We start from the raw sequence: 19,252 nt of genomic DNA on the forward strand, positions 1-19,252 counted from the left end.
AGGTATTTCACAAATATACATGATACATTTTTAGTGAGCAGTGGATCATCTTTTTCAGTTTTCAAAAACTTTCTGGTAAAAATACTTAACAAAATTTGTGGGTGCTCCTGCAGGGGGAACCTCATGACTCACGAGGCGGGCACCCTTGTACCCATAAGCTTGTTAGTACGTAACAGTTTTAGGTGGGGAGGTTTTTATGAACAAGTTAAGCTCTAAGACTCTTAATATGGAAAAGCTAAGATGTCTTGGTCTCAAAAAAACTTAATGGGCATAGAATTTCTTGGCTTAACTGACTCCTGTTTAACATCAAGTGATACGCCTGTATTATAAATGTAACATGGTGGTTTGTTAGTGACAGTCAACTAGAATTAAGTGGCACATAGGGGTAACAGGGAAACATTTTCCAGACTTTTTTCCCCTTCCCCAAAAGAGGGTTGAATTATATATTAATTTTTATTGGTATATATTAATTTTTGCAGAAATTACAGAGATTGAAAATGCCTGTAATGTTATCCAGAGGGCTTTCCTGTATATTTATGTATCTCTTTTCGGAAAATAAAGCTTATGGTGGATTGTGTCTGTCTTTTCCACTGACTGTATTATTCACCTGTAACATGTGATAGAGGGCCCCGAGGGGGTGGTTTGCCATTAAGAACAGGAGCTTCTGAGGTCAGATTTTGGGTTCAAATCTGGGCTCTGCCACTTTCTACCTGTCTGACCTTGGGCATCTCACTTCATCTCAGTTTCTCATTTTTTAAATATTTCCTAGCGTTGGTATGAGGATTAATCACCGTGTTTTTTGGACTGTAAGACGCACTTTACATTCCAAACTTGGGAGGAAAGGGGAGGTGCGTTTTATAGTCTGAATGTAGCTTACCTGGCTGGATGGGGGGGGTGCGGCAGTGGAGCGGGGTCACAGGGGGCAGGGGCAGGGGAGTGTGTCTTATACTCTGAGAACTACGGTAGATGATACACAAAGCACAGTAAGTGCACTGATGGCACATGAGTAACATTTACTGGGAACTGTTACTTTGTGGCTATTTTATTCTAGGGCTTGACTTTTTAGAGGCTTTCTGGTGACTAGTGAGTGTTTTTAAGGCCTGAGAAACTCATCAGCTGTTTGTTTTCATTGATAATCAATTCAGTAAATTCTGTTTCAAGACCTAGATTTCTTAAAACTTTAGGTTCACTGTATAAATCTCTTTTATTTATTGTTCCAATTTGTAAATGTTAGAGACACATTTTCTTTGCTCAGTGTTTAACTTCTGTCTTCAACAGATTACATACAAGTAACAGATTATAGTAAAACCCATACATAAATTTAACCATTTCCTTAGTTTTTCTCACCCTTGTACCTCTTCTTCCGGCTTTGAGTATGTGTCACGTGACCCCTTCCCCTTTGTAAACCATAACCTAACCTCTGCTATGAATAGCTGAGATTCTACTTCCATTCAAATCTAAGTTTCTACTAATTCAGTACTTCACCCTTCTTCTATATTATTTATATACTTGACTCACAGTTTCATAGTTGCTGAATCAAACCATGTTATTTTATAATAAAATAACTGTAATTTACTTCATACCCTGTCTTTGGATATTTTGCTATTTCCAGTTTTCAAGCATGCTTGTGGAAATAGCCTTCTGCATATCCCTGTCTCTTTTGGGTAACTCACGAAATAGAATAACTGGGTGCCGTTACCCCAACATTAGTGGTGTGATGTAGTCTAATATCTCCTGGTGCAAACCTTTGACTGATGGACCCATCTGCTTCCTGGTGAAGCTGAGAAACATTTTATCAAATTTAGGAACAAGCCTAGGGGTTTTTAAGAGAAAATGTTGTTTTTTATTAATATAGTAGTATCAAGCCCTTTATGATATAATGGGGTTAATAGAAATAAAACATAGAAGCAAAATGTAATTTGACCCCCAAAAAAGCTTCTAAAGTTCTCTTAGAGATAAAAAGAGGAGCAGCAGTACACGTATTACACAGTTAAAATTGTGGCACTGGCATCAAAAGGGTGTGGCTAAGTGCACCTTTATTTTCTCCTATCAAAAACTTTCCAAAAGCCATGTGGATGCAGTTGAATTCTTACCAAATGCCTTTTCGGCTGCACTCAAGATGATCATATCTTCTTTCTACATACATTTGTATTTTATCATGATCATTTACTAATTTGAAACCTTCCTTGCATTTCTGGAATTAATCACACTCGTCCTAAAAAAAAAAGTCATGAAACAGTGTCAGTGTGCTGAAAGGTTTCAGAGTTTTGCATTTGCCTTCAAGAGGAAAATTAGTCTGTAGCGATCTTTTGCCCGTTAGATGTTATCCAGGGTAACTTCTGGTATTTCACAATGGAAGAGGATGTGGAAAGCTGCTTTGTGCTCCAGCATAGTCCCCTAAACAAATGCACTAATGGGACTGCTGTCCTTGGAGAGGACTCTCACGGCTTTGGTCACTTTCCCAGATACTTACTGGTCGGGAAGGATCGCCAAAGGAATGCGTGTGTTGTAATCATCCTGACGACAACCATTGTAGCCCAAGGTTGATTGACACGTGCTTTATGTATTTAATCTTCTTAATGAAATCCCAAGGAAAATATCAATCCAGCTGCTAATGACGGCCAATGGGCTTTGCTCTCACAGAGTGCTCTCACTCCCCTGGGCACAGAGCCCTTCACGGTTAATTACTTCAGTCATCCTGCTGGTTGTCCCAGGAGGGGGTGGCTGAGCACTTCCTCTTTAAAAAAAAAAAAAAAAAAAAGGTAATTAATTGAACTTTCTTCTGTTCTACATTCTGTGTTCTAGAACCGGGTAGGTACCTTATAAAGACCATCTGTACGTCAGTTGGTGGACCTAGGTTTTAAAATCACAAGCTTCTTTCACATACAAACGCCAGGCTTGAGGCGGATGTGGAGTAGTAAAGTAGTTGGAGGAGATTTGGGTGGTAGTTTGGCAAGATGCTGTGAGCGGTGTAGTCCACAGCTGGTAAGGAGAGACAGGTAATGGCTGAGCCACTGCTTCCGTGCCTCAGTTAGAAGTGGTACTGCGTGGTGTCGAAGGTTTCTCTCCGACACGCCTTCCTGAGACATCTGCTCATCACACTCGCTCTTCCTCCAACATCGTGCTAGGTCGCTGCAGAGAACCTCTGTGAAGCCCGTTTTACAGAGAGGGACGTGGCTTCTTTCTCATACTAGTCTAATTAATGTGTTAGCATCTGGGGTTTTTACAGGGACCAGAGTGAGATGTCTGGAATTTTTAGCTGGTGTCCATCCTGACCTGACCCTTCGTTTCCCTGCCGGTCTGACTTGCCTCTTGTTTTTGCTTCCTCAGAAATGACAGTGCCTCCTTCTGGAAATTCACATCTCGTCAGGGGAGCAGGAATATAAGGACAGCTTTTTTTATCTAGAGATCACCTTCTTCCTTTTACAGTGTGCCATTCGGTCTTCTCAAATAGTTGGGTGGTTTTAGTTCTTTCTGTTTTGGGGTTGTTTTTTTTTTTCCAGTTAGACTGAGCGTTTTGGGTGAATGTTCAGGTCGGTGTCATTTTGTTGTTTTTTTTTTTTAACTCCTTCTAATTGCCCCCACATACCCCTCATCACTGGGGCATCTAGGTGCACAATAAACATTTGTGGTGGCTCTATTGGCTGTCTACAGCTGTCAACAAATATTGCCTTTACCTATTAACTGTGTCATTTTAACATTTTTTCCCTTTCGTTAAATAAAGGCTTAGCTGTCACCGCTTTGAGGTTTTTTTTTCCCTCCTGCTAATTTTTTCTCCAGAAGTTACCCTGAAAGAGAGGCCTTTAAACATGCAAAGGATTATACTTAAATTGTGCAGTGTACTCAGGCTGGAGACTAATTACAAGGTCTGAAAACCTCTTCAGGTGGCTGGGCTCTGTAGCAGGACTAAAATACTGCTTTCCGAAATTGGGAACAGCTGGGGCCGTGTTGCCAGCAAGTATAAAGGGCCTGTGCTGGCGCTCGGTGTTGTGAAGAAGCCTCTGCTCTTGGGAGCTTCAGCTAAAGGCACCCTTTCCTCACCGGGGTCCTGGTGGGTAAGTGCCCGGAGCCAATCCTCTGACTGCCAGGTTCTATTGTTTGCCAGAAATTGTTGTGGCTGCATCAGATGGTTACTAATGTACCATGTCAGTTGTAGCGAGTTATTTTATCCTTCATAAAAAAACAGGCAAGCTTGTTACCTCAAGAGACACAGTTAAGGCTCTGTGTGACTAAGGCTTTGTGCTATTTCAGAGGCTGTCAGCTTTCCTAGTGTATAGCACGCATCTCTGAGTGTAAAAGGGTAAACTGAGGCAGTTCCCTTTCTTGAATATATTCTGGAGTGGTCACTTTTAAAGATTACCAGATTTTGAATAAGGAAATAGGACCATTTGGGCAAATGCTGAGGCTAATGGTTTTTCAGTGCATATCATCAACTCATCACAGTTTTGAACTCTTTAAGGCTCATCGAAAAGGTACAGTCTTAGGAAAGAATGATGTGACCTGGGCAGGTTCTAGCTTATTATGACTTCATGGTTAGCAACAGGTAGTAGTGTTGGAGGAAGTGTTTGCAATGTTGGGTCCTGACTTCTATTTAAAGAAATTTCAAAGGAATTGATATGCTGACATCAGCTCCAAAAGAGAAGAATTCCAAGATAAAACAATTCAATATTTTTTAAATAAACTCATCTCAGCAGCTCTATGTTCTGACAATGTATTTATAAAGCCAGTGGCCTTGGTCTTTGTTTCCATGTTTCGATAGTGTTTTGTTTTGGATGGTTGACCATTGGACAGGCGTGATTTCTGAACACAGTTTTGTTCTGTTTGGACAGGTGGGACAGTGAACCCGTCCGGGAGGAGAAAGCAGGCCTGCTGCCCCGAGAGTGCTGGGTGCCCAGCGGTGGCTGCATGGGAGGGACGGTCCTCAGGCGGCTGCTTTCTACCTGTCGTACCAGGAAGCAGAACCAGTGGAGGAGTCCATGTGGGTCTTGGAAACCGAAGGATTAAAAAACGTTTCTACAGAGACCTTTACCACCGCTCTTTTGATCTGAAGACTGGGAGACAATGGATATTATAGAGACAGCAAAACTTGAAGAACATATGGAAAATCAAACCAGTGATCCGGCAAATACTTACACAAGACCTGCTGAACCTGCTGAAGAAGAAGAAAAAAATGGCAACGGTAAACCCAAGAGCTTATCCAATGGGTTGCGGAAGGGCACCAAAAAGTACCCGGACTACATCCAGATCGCTATGCCCACTGACTCGAGGAACAAATTTCCCCTGGAGTGGTGGAAAACGGGCATCGCCTTCGTGTACGCCCTGTTCAACCTCGTCCTGACCTCCGTCATGATCACGGTTGTGCACGAGAGGGTCCCTCCCAAGGAGCTCAGCCCTCCACTTCCAGACAAGTTTTTTGATTACATCGATCGGGTGACGTGGGCATTTTCTGTATCAGAAATAAATGGGATTATATTAGTTGGATTGTGGATCACCCAGTGGCTGTTTCTGAGATACAAGTAAGTAAGCCTAACATGTTTTTTAGGAGTTGCCCTTAGTTTGTATTTAAGTCAGTAGACGTGTACTTGAAATCGTCTTTCTTGGTTTTAGCTCATAAATTCAGTCTTATTCAGGCATTCGATGAAGCGATAGAAAGGTCCACCACATTGGATAAATCCAGTCACCATTCAATAAACATTTATGGAGCAACTATGTGTGAAAGTGACTGTTGAATAGGAAAGAACTGAAATGCTGTGGTGGGTGATTCAGAGCTTATGCATTTAAGGTGCAGTTGTGACTTCAAGCAACTTGGCACTGTGGTATTTGCCTGATAAATCAAGAGTCCTGGAGAGTAATGCCTTCACTTCATCATGCTGGTGTTCTTTGAGGCTCTTGACAGGCCGGGAGAGGGGGAGACTGGGGAGCCTGCTTCTCCATTACTCACGGCGTGATGACTGTTAGTCTAGAGACATTAGCATGCTTTGAGGTTTGCCTTTATTCAGGAGTTCTCAATTTACATTTCTTTTCCATTTGTCTGTTGGCAACCCAGTCACAAAAATCTGTTTAAGAAACTGAATGTAGAAATGGGTCCGTGTGGTTTTGGTTTTAGATTTCTAAAGGAAATGTGCCGTCCGGTTTCCCCCATAGCACCACAAAGGGGCTCTTAGTTCCCTGCCCTCCGTTTTCCGAGAAGCAGGAACCAGGAAGTGCTAAACCAGGTACTTTTGCTTTGATGACACTAAAAACCAGGGTGTAGCTCTGAAGTGGTCATTTTTGCTTTCCCATTAATTCCATAAAAAGTAAAATCCCCTCTATTTCCCTTCTCATCTCATCCATCATTCAGATATTTGTCCTCTATTAAGAGTCTAGCAATTAAATCACTAAAATATAAGTGTATTCAAAACCTTGATCCCTAATGGAGGCTTTTGAGAATGTATGCTGACTTTAGTGTATATAATTCAAAACTTCAAAATTCGGTAGGATTTTAATATAATGCCTCAAGATCGTTTTTAGAAGAGGGAATTTATGCTATATTGTTCTTTCCATTGGTTTTTGCTGTGAGGTTAGAAGAGCTCAATCTATTTATCTTTGCTAACGAGTCCCCTAAGTATTTTCCTTAAAGTGTCTCTCTTCCTATGTTTCCTTAATATGTGTAAGTAAAATAGGTATCAGTTTTCTTTTACTTAGTGTAACTTTTTGCTGCCAAAGTTGTCAGTTATGGCATGCTTAGGCTAAAAGTGAATTATATTTGTTGAACTTAAGCATTTTTCTTTTTCATATCTGGAATTCACACTGAATATAGATAGAGACTGCTTGGGCCAAAGATGTGTGCTTTCTCCTCTAATTTAGAGCCAAGTTTTATTCATATATGGGTGGAAAAAGAAACTTTCTAGCTTCCAGCCTGAAGTACAATCTCAACTTGTTTGACTCCTCACCTGAGAATTGTTGACTGCCCCTTCAGTATTACCTAAGAGTTTACCATGTCAAAACTTGTGGTCACATAGCTGGCCACATGTTTTAGTGACGTCTACTGTTTTGGTCACAACCCATCATCAAAAACTTGTTGGGGAAATCACACTAATTTTTCTTTCACTTCTAAGTTAGAATTGGAGCTTATATTTTAGTAACTAGCAGAGTAATTTTCATAACCTGTTCTGAAAATTTCAGCTGAAAAGCTCCTTCAAAGCCATGGAAAATAGTAGCTCTTTTTCTAAATAAGGTGGCAGAATACATGTTGCAACTTCTTAGTTAATTTTCTATACAGCTGCACTCAAAACACTAGAGTGAATATAATTGACTCATAATAATTCCTGCTTATTACTTCACCTTGTCTAACACATGGAGCACAATTCAGAACTCTTTGGAGGCCTGGAGTTGAATCAAAAGGTGAATTGTTATTCACGTAACCAAACTGAGAGATTCGGCACTGTTTTATCATCTGTTCCTCTTCAGCGCTAGAAGGGGCAGAGCCTGAACAGGAAGCCTTTAAAAAAAGAGCCTTGCAATAAATACTTTCATCAACTAGGCAAGGTGATGATTCTCTCTATTTCGGCCCCAACAGCGCTGGAATATTCTTAAAAATAGCTACTGAAAATGGGCGTCTAAACTCACATCTGCACATGATTCTTTAAATTAGGAGTCCAGCAGTTACCTGAATTAGACCCTGATACATGTTAGACCACAGTCCGGTAGAAAACTTAAAATGTGGCACATGCCCCAAACTGCCTGTTTTTTCCAGAAGTCTTTGACTACTACCAGTGTGGGAAGTTGATAGGTCTGAAAATGGGAGACCTGGAATAAATAGAGTGTATGCAGTAGGGAAGTTACACATTCTAGTTCTAGGGGCTCTCTGGATCCCACTCATTTCTTAATCCCCAGAGCCCCAAGTTTGTAGACCCACCCAGTAACCCAACAGCAGAGAGGAGCTGAGCTGTCGTCTTAAGCTAGAACCAAGGACACTCACTCAGCACCATTTGGGGATGGTCCCCAAATAAACCTTTCTTATTATATAACAGGTTCAATGAGTTGTCCCATCTCCCTATGTGTCCAATTATATAGCATCACCTTAGATCATTAGTTAATTCCTCTGTGACCGTGGGTTGCTTGTACTTTTGAAATGTTCTCAAGAGAGGCTTTTATTAATGCTCTGAGTTGACTGGAAACAGAGAGAGGTTCATTGAATTCTCTCACAAAGAGTGACTTTTTTAGGAAAGGTGGTTTTCTAGAGCCCTCAGTCCGTTTTAACTCCTCCACTGCCCACAGGCTCACCGCTCGTGGGCCAGCCCACCCAGACTGGTTGCACCAGGCTGCATTGCTGCCTCTCCTCAAACTGTGGGGACGGCCACTCAGAAATAGGCTGCCGCATGCCACATGCAGTCTGTTAATGCCATTCTGTGTCATCTTCTTATTTCGTTGAACACTCTTTATATTGTATTAGGAACAGACACAATCAGTAAACTTGTTTTTCCCCATCCCTGTTACTCCATTAGGTCCATAGTGGGACGCAGGTTCTTTTTCATCATTGGAACTTTATACCTGTATCGCTGTATTACAATGTACGTCACCACCCTGCCTGTGCCCGGAATGCACTTCCAGTGTGCTCCAAAGGTAAGCTCCTCTGAGTTACCACGTGCAGGAAATCAGGAAACCAGCATTAAGCATTGGCTCTGTCATACGTTCTTCAGTACACTTTCATGCGTTGAACTGAAATCTAGCATATTTTCTGTTTTTCTTTAGATGGGGGTGGGGGATAAAAATGTTTTCATAAAATGTATATCTTTGTGCATAGAAAATTTATTTTCTGCTAACTGAAAGTTATGATTGGAAATTTGACCTGCTGTGTTACCTTCTCTGTACTCAATTACGCACTCAGTCTACAAGTGCTGCAATGTACCTGGCACCGAGGTGACAGCAGTGACCAACAGGCTCTTCTCCTGGGGCTTATATTCTACTGTGGGATGACAAGTGATAAAGAAATGTGTAACCTGTCACATGGTGATAAGCCAGGCGGCTGTCAGATGAACAGTAAGGCTGAGTAAGAAGGGAAGGGACAATGGAGTAGGTGCTGTTTTATACAGAGGTCAGAAAGGCTTCTTTAATAAGAAAGCATTCGGGCAGAAATCAAGATGAGGGAGAGAACCATGTGGATGGGGTCAGAGCTCCGGGCCAAGAAAGTAGCTCAGTCACAGTACGTTCCAGAGCGAGCAGGGAGGCCAATGTGGCAGTAGAATTGTGTGGGTGAAGGTGCAGCTACAGATCCCCTGAGACCTTGTGGCCATTGTAGGAACTTGGACCTTGGTGGTGGCTAGTAAGGAAAAAGTGAGAAGTTTTTCGATTCGGGACACATTTTGAAGGTAGAGCCAACAGGATACACTAATAAGTTGGATATGGGTTTAAAAGAAAGAAGCCAATGAGGATCCCAGTTTTTAGTGATTGGAAAGATCAAGTGGCCTTTTGCTGAGACATGTGCGGGTGGATACTGAATCCTGTCTTAAAGCAGGATTCACAGCTTCGCCAGGAAGAGCCATTTCTTGAGAGAGCTGTTCATTGTCTTGGACCCCAGCATACCCTGGTTTATAAAAAGGAAAACTTACAAACCCTGTGCTTTCTGGGCAAAGGAATGGAGTCTAACATCATATTTCACTGGACACTAAGCAGATGCCGAAAGTGGAAGGAAAAATAGAGTTGTTCTCAAGAAGTCAACAGTCTCCCTCACCAAATATAGGTGTGGTTTGGAGAAGCTGTAATTTTCCAAAGCCATCAAAGCAGAAAGTATCTGTAATTAGAACAGTGTGCATATTGAATTTAAACATTGGCTGATTTTTAGTGAAGCTAAATTAAGGCATGGGAGAAGTTCAGGAACATAATAAACACTTCTAAGGGGTTATTGCATCGTGTTAAATGAAGAAATGGCCACAGGAAAAAAGGCAGGCCCATCCTAGTAGTGGATGAGGTTTGCGGGGGCGAATTGCTATGATTACAGAAAGAAAGTATCCTCCATGGAGGAGCTGCAGTTTTCGGAAGCCACATCAGTAAAAATACCCCTGGAAAACCCAGCTACAAATACAGTGGAAGCTCTGGGAGCATCCTCACTAATCAGCTCCCACGTTCAGGTGGCGGGACCCCTTCCTGGAGTGTAAGCAGGACTGAAGGTACCTGCATCATGATTCAGTAAAAGAAACAAACACCATCACTTTGTTGGATGGAAGCGATGTGGTGTTATTGGAGTCACAATTGCATTCTAAATGTGGCCTGGCTGCTGGCTTTGAGTGCTCCGTAGATTTTGCGGTTACAAGGCTATTAGGTAGTCTGCCTGTCTCCTTTGTCGGTGGCTCTGTAGAGTGTCCTTCGTGACTATAAGCCATGACAGAACTGTGTATACTGAAATTACTCTCTCTGGCAGAGTGTCAGGTCTAGTCCCTGATGCCTGACACCACTTGTCACCCACCGGACGTCGTCACCACAGGCCCCTTGCTGAAATCCTTGGCGTTCACAGTTCCCAGCTGCCTTTCCCCCTTGTCCGTCCTCTTGTTTCCCTTCAATTCTCTGCTTGGGATTTGCTTCCAAACCACCAACCCAAGCTTTTGTTTGCAGTCACAAAATCTATGTTCCGAAAAGTATGTTTACAGAAGTTGCACATGAAATTGCATAGCTTTTTAAACCCGTTTTTGCTACATCCAGGAATGTTGGGCTGGCATAGATCCAGTTCCTTCCCTGAGAAAATTCCCCCCCATAGATGGTCCAAAGGACTTCTCCCCTCAAATGAAGGGACAGTGTGGGTGGTAAGGTCTCGGTTTGGCAGTAGTCGAGTTGGGCTCTCTTGCACCTTATTTATTTTTGTGGAAAATGGATTGTGGTGCCCTGGCTGGTGTGGCTCAATTGGTTGGGCATCATCCCACAAACCAAAAGGTCACAGGTTCAACTCCTGGTCAGGGCTCATGCCTGGGGCTGTGGGTTCGGTTGGGGACCGAACCAGTCAGGGCATGTGCAAGAGGCAACCAGTCATTCTTTCTCTCTCACATCAATGTTTGTCTCCCTTTCTTTCTCCCTCCCTTCCCCTGTCTCTGAAAGAAGAATTTCAAAAGAGAGAGAGAGAGAATATTGCATGGTGGTCATAGTTTGAGGAGCCCTTAGGAATACTGAGTCCTGTCTGCTTTGGCTGTTATGATTGATGCTTTTTCTTTTAGCTTTCTACCTCTTCTGATGTCTGAAAAATGAGGAAATTAATAGAAACTAGGATCTTAAGTGGTGTGTGATAGGGGGTTCTAGTGAAGTAAAACAGAACTAGAAGGCAATCCATTCCCAGCTCTATCCCTGCCCCACCCCCCCATCCCCGCTTCCCAGTATTTTTCTATGCTCTTTTTATTCTACCCTCCTTCCCCTCAAGCTGAGGTTTTATTTAGCATCTTTACCAGGCATGATTGGATGTCTCAGGGTAGCAATGACAAGATTGAGGAATTAAGAACTGAGAAGAGACCCAGCAAGGAGAGAGTCCTTCCTCGGTTCCGTAAAGGCACATTGAATCAGATGCTGTCAGATCTGTATTCACCAGGACTGCTGAAAGAAAGAGGGGGGAAGAGAAATGTCTGGCTTATTTTAGCTCCTAGTTTTTTTATGTCTTTGGATCCCTCCGACCCCAAGTAAAGGGGCTGATGGCTTTAAGTGTTTTGGCCCCTAAAAAACTAGAGTATTGACTTGGGATGAGTGAGAGGATAAAAAAAATGTGGTTTTGAGACAAAGAATACTGTGTCCCTTTAAACTGGGAACACAGTGGTTGGGCAGAGCATACATACCTTTATATTTGATCTTGGTGTTGCCAGTCGTTTGTACCAACTGCGTGACAAACTCCTGAAATGCGGTGGGTCATCTGATAAAGCGCGTGGCCAGATCCCACCCTCCCATCCGGGCACAGCACATCCTCCATGCGGTTCACGGTGCGCCTTTCTTGAGCTGCACCTGAAAGTCCTGCAACTCTGTCAACGGCACCCACCTTCCTCGGCTGTGGATCCTCGACCACCTTCTAGAACCCGTTTCTTCAAGATGGGATCACCTATTACTCGGCACATTTGCTTTGTGTCAACTCTTGCTAAAACCACACACATTCTCTTGGTTCTTATCACCCAGGTTTGCCCCTAAGCAGACTTTTGAAGAAGGTTGTTTCTTCAAAACCCCCTGCTTCTCCCCCTGCCCTGGAATCCTGCCTTATGCTATTTTCTGTTGGAGACCTGTTCTCAACTGCTAAGCAGCCATGGTGTGTTGGCTGTCTTTACAAGGGTCACTCAAATACCGGAAAGCTGTCCAGACCCATGAGGTAGTTATTATTCGGGAAAGTTTGACATACCCCAATGTGGATGTTTCAGACAAGGACTCCTGCCCCAAGTCCTTACTGTGCTGGGTAGGATGGCTTTCCATGTGCTTTGGAGGCTACCTTAGTTTCTCTTCTCCTAAACTCTCTTCCCACCCATCTGTATATGTCCTCCTTCATTGCCATAAATCCACCTGGACAAGACAGTACCTGTCTTTACCACTGAACAGTTTAACCAGCATCGTGCTGAGCTGGCCGTGCTTCAGGGACCAGCCGCCCAGAAGGATCTGCATTGAGTATAAGAGGCAGCATGTGACATAGCTGCCCCCTCAGGTCCTAAATGAATAGTCATTAATGGTCTTTCTGTATTTCTGTTCTCCTGTGTTCTGTTACCCAACCTTATTTCTGTATCATTCTTTAATTTTATAAGCCTAGTGAGTTTATTCTAGATTGATCTTAAATCTTCCACGTGGCTTCCCAACATGTCAGCATTGCAGCGCCCCATGCCTACCGTCTTGACCAACTCGGTCCACTTCTCCTTCTTACAGGCGGAAGTTTTAATGGGTTGTAAACTTCTGACTACTGCCTCAGACTCCTGCCCAGCCCATCATTGTTTCCGGGTCATTGTGGTGGCCTCTAGTGGCCTCCATGTGCTTGTCCAAGGGAGCTCTGTTCTGAACCCCTGCCTTTGTGCACAGGTTATTTCTTTGGGGGATGTTTTTCCTGATCAGAGCTACTCATTTTTAAAGCTGTTGGTACTTAGCTAATCGGTTATTTTCAAATCTGCTTAAAGTATTTGTTTTTTTAACTTCTTTTTCTTCAATAAGTCCCTTTAACATTTCATATAATAAGGGCTTGGTGATGATGAACTCCTTGAATTTGATCATGAACAGTGAAAGGACAGCAAACTCACAGTTATTAACAACCACACCTAAAACAAAAGCAAACTAAGAGGACAGCTAGATCAGGAGTGGAAACATAGAAATGAAGATCTCAAGGAGGGTTAGCAACAGGGGAGTGGGAGGAGGAGAAGGGGGGAGAAGGTACAGAAAATAAGTAGCATAGACGGTAGGTAGAAAATAGATAGGGGGGAGGGCAAGAATAGTATGGGAAATATAGAATCTAAGCAACCTGAGACACGTGGTCATAAACTAAAGGGGGGGAATGGTGGGGGAGGGGGTGTGCAGAGTGGAGGGGAGAGAAGGGGGGAATAGAACAACTGTATGGCATAATCAATAAAAAAAATTTAATTTAAAAAATAATTTTAAATATTTAAAAAGTATTTAATGTGTTGCAGCTTCCCTTTCTAACTGTGCTTCATCAAATGTTAATACAGCTATATGTACACTTCAGGCTGCCCACTTAACACAAGGTATGAATACACCGTACAATATCAGCAACGTGGTATGCAGCTGAATTAAATATTAATCGTTCGAAACCCTTAATTTCCCCTGCAAAGAGGAAAGAACGTAGCTTTGATCTTCTTTTTTAGCACATAGCTGTGGTGAGGTCATTGGTTATTAATATTTTTAAAAGCTTTGCCCAAGGACACAACATCACCAAAACATATTATTATTAGTAACATACTGAATAATTTAAAATGTGTCACTAAAACTGGCCAATAATAATGTATAAAGCCCAGTCTAAGGAACTTCCCCCCTGGAGTTCTTTTTGACTTTTTAAGTTAAGAAGAAAAACAGAAATCACAGCCTGCTGACCTTTCTAAGTATCCCACAAATTAGGCTGAAATACGATTTTATCAGCTTGTAAATTGTCTCCCTGATCCTGTGTCTTTCAGCTCAACGGAGACTCCCGGGCCAAAGTGCAACGGATCCTGCGGCTGATCTCCGGTGGGGGGTTGTCCATCACTGGGTCGCACATCTTGTGTGGAGACTTCCTCTTCAGCGGCCACACAGTTGTGCTGACACTTACGTACTTGTTCATCAAAGAATGTAAGCACCGACTCATTCCCACGTGATTGCTGTCATGGGGGGGGTCCCTGGGCCCTGAAACTGATGGGAGCTCTTGTTCTATTGGAATCGATAGCTACGACCGAGAGGGACAGAGAGTTAGTCAGCTTCCCATCACTTCAGCTGGTCATATGTGATTTAAACACTGAAGGCCGAAAACGTGGCCCTGGCTTCTCTCCGACATTTAGCACACCTCCAAAATGTCTTCCTCCTCGGTTAGTACTTCTCAAGGTATGAAAAACTTTTTAATGTTGGAACCAAGAAGAACAACTGTCAAGTTTATTGCAAAAAGAATCAGCGCGTGCTAAAGACAAATATAAAAGACTTTTGAGGGAAACTACCACTGTGTACGAAGCTTCCATTCCATCATTTCAAATAATTTAGTTACTGTTTTTCTCTCTTCCTTTTTAAAACATCTCCTTGCCCCAAGTTATTCTAATTTCGTCATTTCCAGCTGACTTCTATGGTTTAATAGGTGTCTTCACTGAACATTCTGCCAATACTGATCCTTTTCTTCTTATGAAGCATTATGGAGGCAAGAATTTGAAGTATCTTTCCTGATGTATACACTGAATTTCCATTATACAAAACCCTAGTGTATCTCAGCGACTTCAGTGGCTGGAACAGTGTCTGGTTTATTGTGGGGCGTGTTTGGTTTCAGCTGCCTAGCAGATCCCATTCTTGGATTTCTGAGGTATTGTATATTCAGACCCCTTATCTCAAACCCTTGTGAAATGGTGATGCTGCCCCTCCATTTTTGCACAGCTGGTCGGGATACCTATCTTTACTTCCAGGATACCCAGTGTATCCTGTGTTTTTCAGGGGTTCATCTCAGTTCTCTGCACTTTATCATATTGTAAAGGAGGTGCTTTGCAGAGACCAGCAGAGGGCAGCCTCCCCCTCTGCCCTCCTCCCGCTTTCTCCTGTCTTGGGCAGTCATTAATCCAAATAGGTTTGGCGGCATCTACTGGCAGTAGGAACACCAAGGTGTATCTTCCAGTGGTGGAAAAGTGAATTCCTCCCCCATAGGTTGCCTGGAGTGTTCGATTTAAGTTTTGCTTTATAGACAGTATGACAAAGTATTGAGATCCTCTGCAGTAAAGTCTTTTTTTTTTTTTTTTTTTTTTTGGTGAGAATTGTGTAGCTTCTGAATTGTTTCCTTGGCAAATGCTACATATGAATTTAGAGCAGGGAGAGTAGTGTGTTGAGTATGTGGCCTTCATCACACTCAACTTTAAGAAAAAATCTTTTAAACCATATTTTACTGATTATACTGTTACAGTTGTCCCACTTTCCCCCCTTTGCCACCCTCCACGCAGCCCCCACTCCTTCAGGCCATCCTCACACTGTTCTCCGTGGGTCAGGCATATATGTCCTTCGGCAGCTCTATTTCTCAGGCTGTATTGTACATCCCCGTCACTGTTTTGTAACTATTAATTTGCACTTCTCAATTCCTTCACCCCTTCGTGCCCATGCCCTGGGCCCTCTTGCCATCTGCCAACCATCAAAACTCTCTCTATATCTATGATTCTGTTTCTCTTCTGCTTGTTTGTTTATTTTGGTTTTTAGATTCAGTTGTTGATAGATATGTATTTGTTGCCATTTTATTCATATTTTTAATCTTATTTTTAAGGAAGACCCTTTAACTTTTCATATAATGCTGGTTTGGTAGCTTTTTCTCATCTGGGAAGCTCTTTGTCTGTTCTTTGATTCTAAATGAGAGCTTTGCTGGTAGAGTAATCTTGGTTGTGGGCCCTTATTTTTCATCACTTTGAATATTTCTTGCCAACGCCCTCTAGCCTGCAAAATTTCTTTTGAGAAATTAGCTCACCATCTTATGGGAGCTCCCTTGTAGGCAACTAACTCCTTTTCTCTTGCTGCTTTTAAGATTCATTGTCTTTAACATTTAGTATTTTAATTATGCTGTGTCTTGGGGTGGGCTTCCTTGGGTTCATATTGTTTGGGACTCTCTGCTTCCTGGACTTGTATGTCTGTTTCCTTCACCAAGTTAGGGAAATTTTCTGTCATTATTTTTTCAAATAAGTTTCCAATTTCTTGCTCTCTTCTCCTTCCAGCACCCTCATGACGTGAATATTAGTATGCTTGACGTTGTCCCAGAGACTGGTTATAGTAACTGTCCTAATTTCTTTGGATTCTTTTTTCTTCTTGTTTTTGCTTTCTTATGTTCCAGATCTCTGATTCGATTCTCAGATTCATCCACTCGACTGTTGATTTCCCTGTAAATTGTTCTTCATTTGATTAGTGTATCCTTTGTTTCTGGCTGGATCTTTTTTATGCTGTTGAGGTCCTCTTTAAGTTCCTTGAGCATCCTCATAACCAGTGTTTTGAACTCTGCATCTGATAGATTGCTTATCTCCATTTGGTTTAGTTCTTTTTCTGGAATTTTGTACTGTTCTTTCATTTGGGTCATGGTTTTTTTTGTCTCCTCATTTTGGCAGCCTCCTTGTGTTTGTTTCTATGTATTAGGTCGAGCTGCTACATCTCCCAGGCTTGGTAGAGTTGCCTCGTATAGTAGGTGTCATGTAGGGTCCAGCCTCCCCTATGACCCAAGTTGTGTACACCCTCTGTTGTAGTTAGCCTTGATTGCTTCTGCCACACCCAGGGTCAGCCACCACTTGTGTTCTGTCCAGGGTCACACAGCATAAGCTACAGAAAGGTGTGTAGATGTTTGCTACTTTTGCTGGGCTCAGAGATGCCCCAGGAAGGCTAGGCTGTGAACTGGTCCAACTTAGCAAGAGGTACGGAGGCTTGCTGAAACCAGATGCTGTTTGAGAAAATTTGGGACAATATGAAGCATAGGTCAAGATAAGCCATTCTTACAGAAAAGCCACTGGAAATAATGTGGGTGGGGCAGAACCCCAGAGAATCACTAGAGTGGAGCAAACAGTGTGAGTCAGGTTGATGGAGTCTCAGATATGGTGCCCACCTGATGGCTCTGTGACTCTTTCGGGCAAAGGCTCAGAAAAGGTACAGTGGCCTCTGCCAGCACTTCTGTCTGGGAGGAAGCTGCCCTCTCTCCCACCCTGATGCTGGACAGTTGACTTCCTCCATGTATGTCTCTGGTGCCTTTTAATCTGCTGCCCCCATGCTGGAGCTCAGAGGGAGTGAGTAAGTCTGTCTGTGGGCCCTTTACAAGGAACTGCCAGGGAGTCCAGCAGTTTCTATCTTCCACAGCATCAGTCCCCACTGGTTTTTGCAGCCAGGAGTTGCGGGGACTTATCTTCCTGGTACTGGAACCCTGGGCTGAGGGGCCTGGTGTGGGGCTGGGAAACTTCACTCCTGAGACATCCTTCCTGATTTTTATCTGCCAGTTGTCAGTGTGGGACCTCCACCCCTCCCACCAGTCATGATGTGGTTTCTTCTTTAATTCTGTAGCTGTAGAACTTCCATTCAGCTCAATTTCTGGTAGTTCTAAATGATAGTTATTCAGTAGTTCAGTTGTAATTTTGATGTGGTTGTGCGAGGAGGCAAGCCTTGTTTACCTAGGCCGCCATCTTGAGCAGAAGTCCACACTCGACTTTAAGGCGGAGCGCCTTCCCGCCTTTCCCCTGACTTCTGCTCATGCCCTCTGGGAAGTTGTGGTGGAAGGAACCTGGGTCTGTCTCTGCACCAGTATCAGAAGATCATCTCTTCCTTACATTTTAGTTACTACATTTCTTTTTTTTTAAATTTAATTATTGTTCAAGTACAGTTTTCTATCTTTTACTCCCATCCCAGCCCCGCCCCCATAGTTACTACATTTCTAACACCTAGTTATTATTGGTTCTGCAAAGTAGATGGAATGATGTGTGTAGCTTATGTCTCTAGCTTTTGATGAAAAACCTTACATCAAGCAAACTTCCATCTGTCTGTATGTAAGATCAATCATTTTTCAGTCCAAAGAAGTATTTGAGTTGAAGGATCATCTCTCTCATCTGAGCATCATAAAAGCTTATAGAAGATGAGAATGAGAGTAGAGAGGAATTGCATCTTAAGAGTGAACCCACTATGAGTTGAAAACCATAAACTAATCAAGAGAAAACACTCCAGGGAAGTAAGAGAAAGTTTTCTAAAATAAGCAAAGGCCACATGAAAATAACAATAACAGCAGATAGACATAATACCTCCCTGTGTCAGGTACCCTTCTAACACCTTGATGTAAATTAACTTGTTGAATCCCGCCCATGAAAGGAACACTGTTTCTCCTCATTTTGCAAAGAGGATACTTAAGCACGGAGAAGGTGAGTGGCAGGACCGTGGCCCACAGTTAGTAATTGGAGGATAGCTTATTCAAGCCCAAGCAGGTCAACTCTAGAAGTTATGCTGCTAATTTCTGGGCTCTGTTTAGAATTTGAAGAAGCCCAAGTTGTCTGATTTTATAAAATTACTTGTGAGTACATTGCTCATTATTGTTCTTTCTTTTACCTCAGAACGATAGCAGGGCAACTTACGATAATTTTTTACCTTAATGAAGACTATGCAGTACGCAGAGACATTTTCTCCCCAAGATATGATTTTGGTCTGAGGTTTTTAAAATTGTGTAAGTTTACATACAGCAAGGGAAGAAGTACATTCTCCTCTTCCCAGTCTTTGATGAGAAGTAAAATGGCAAATCCATAATGCTTAATATAACTCAACTGTTTTTAGTTCTCTATGTAAACACAGCATTCCCTGTTTCGGCCTCTTTCCTGTGCTGTTAGGAAACAGTCACTGCCTAAATTATACCATATGTTACTATGGAATAAGAGCAAGAGTATCATATGAGTGAGCAGTGGTTCCAGGGGTTCCTTTGAACACTCTAGAGTTAGAAGCATTTTTGCTTTATATATGTTTTGCTTTCCTACCTTTGGATCAGTGTGGACTCTCTCCTTGTTGGCCCTCTTGTCACGAGTGGATCTGAATTTAGTCATAAGAGCAGATGAAAATGTGGGACCAGGACCACTTCGAGGTTAACAACAGAGGGCTATACATAGTCGTGCAA

The 19,252-nt window shown here is 42.6% G+C and overlaps 1 protein-coding gene across 5 annotated transcripts in view; it reads left to right on the forward strand.

Moving 5' to 3' along the window:
• The window catches only part of SGMS2 (sphingomyelin synthase 2), an 82,170-nt gene that overhangs the window by 54,415 nt on the left and 8,503 nt on the right, over positions 1-19,252 (forward strand). For 4 of the 5 annotated variants that reach the window (XM_037126689.2, XM_053657032.1, XM_053657033.1 and 1 more), the window contains 3 exons: positions 4,830-5,516; positions 8,487-8,604; positions 14,100-14,253. In XM_037126689.2, the coding sequence (XP_036982584.1) occupies positions 5,062-5,516; positions 8,487-8,604; positions 14,100-14,253 (727 nt within the window). In that variant the 5' untranslated portion in view covers positions 4,830-5,061. Of the gene's footprint in view, positions 1-4,829; positions 5,517-8,486; positions 8,605-14,099; positions 14,254-14,347; positions 14,487-19,252 lie in introns of all 5 variants that reach the window. The other variant, XM_053657035.1, reaches the window with a different exon arrangement.

Source organism: Artibeus jamaicensis, unplaced genomic scaffold, assembly GCF_021234435.1.
Source record: "Artibeus jamaicensis isolate MK-2021 breed Jamaican fruit bat unplaced genomic scaffold, CSHL_Jam_final scaffold_3222, whole genome shotgun sequence".
NCBI lineage: Eukaryota > Metazoa > Chordata > Mammalia > Chiroptera > Phyllostomidae > Artibeus > Artibeus jamaicensis.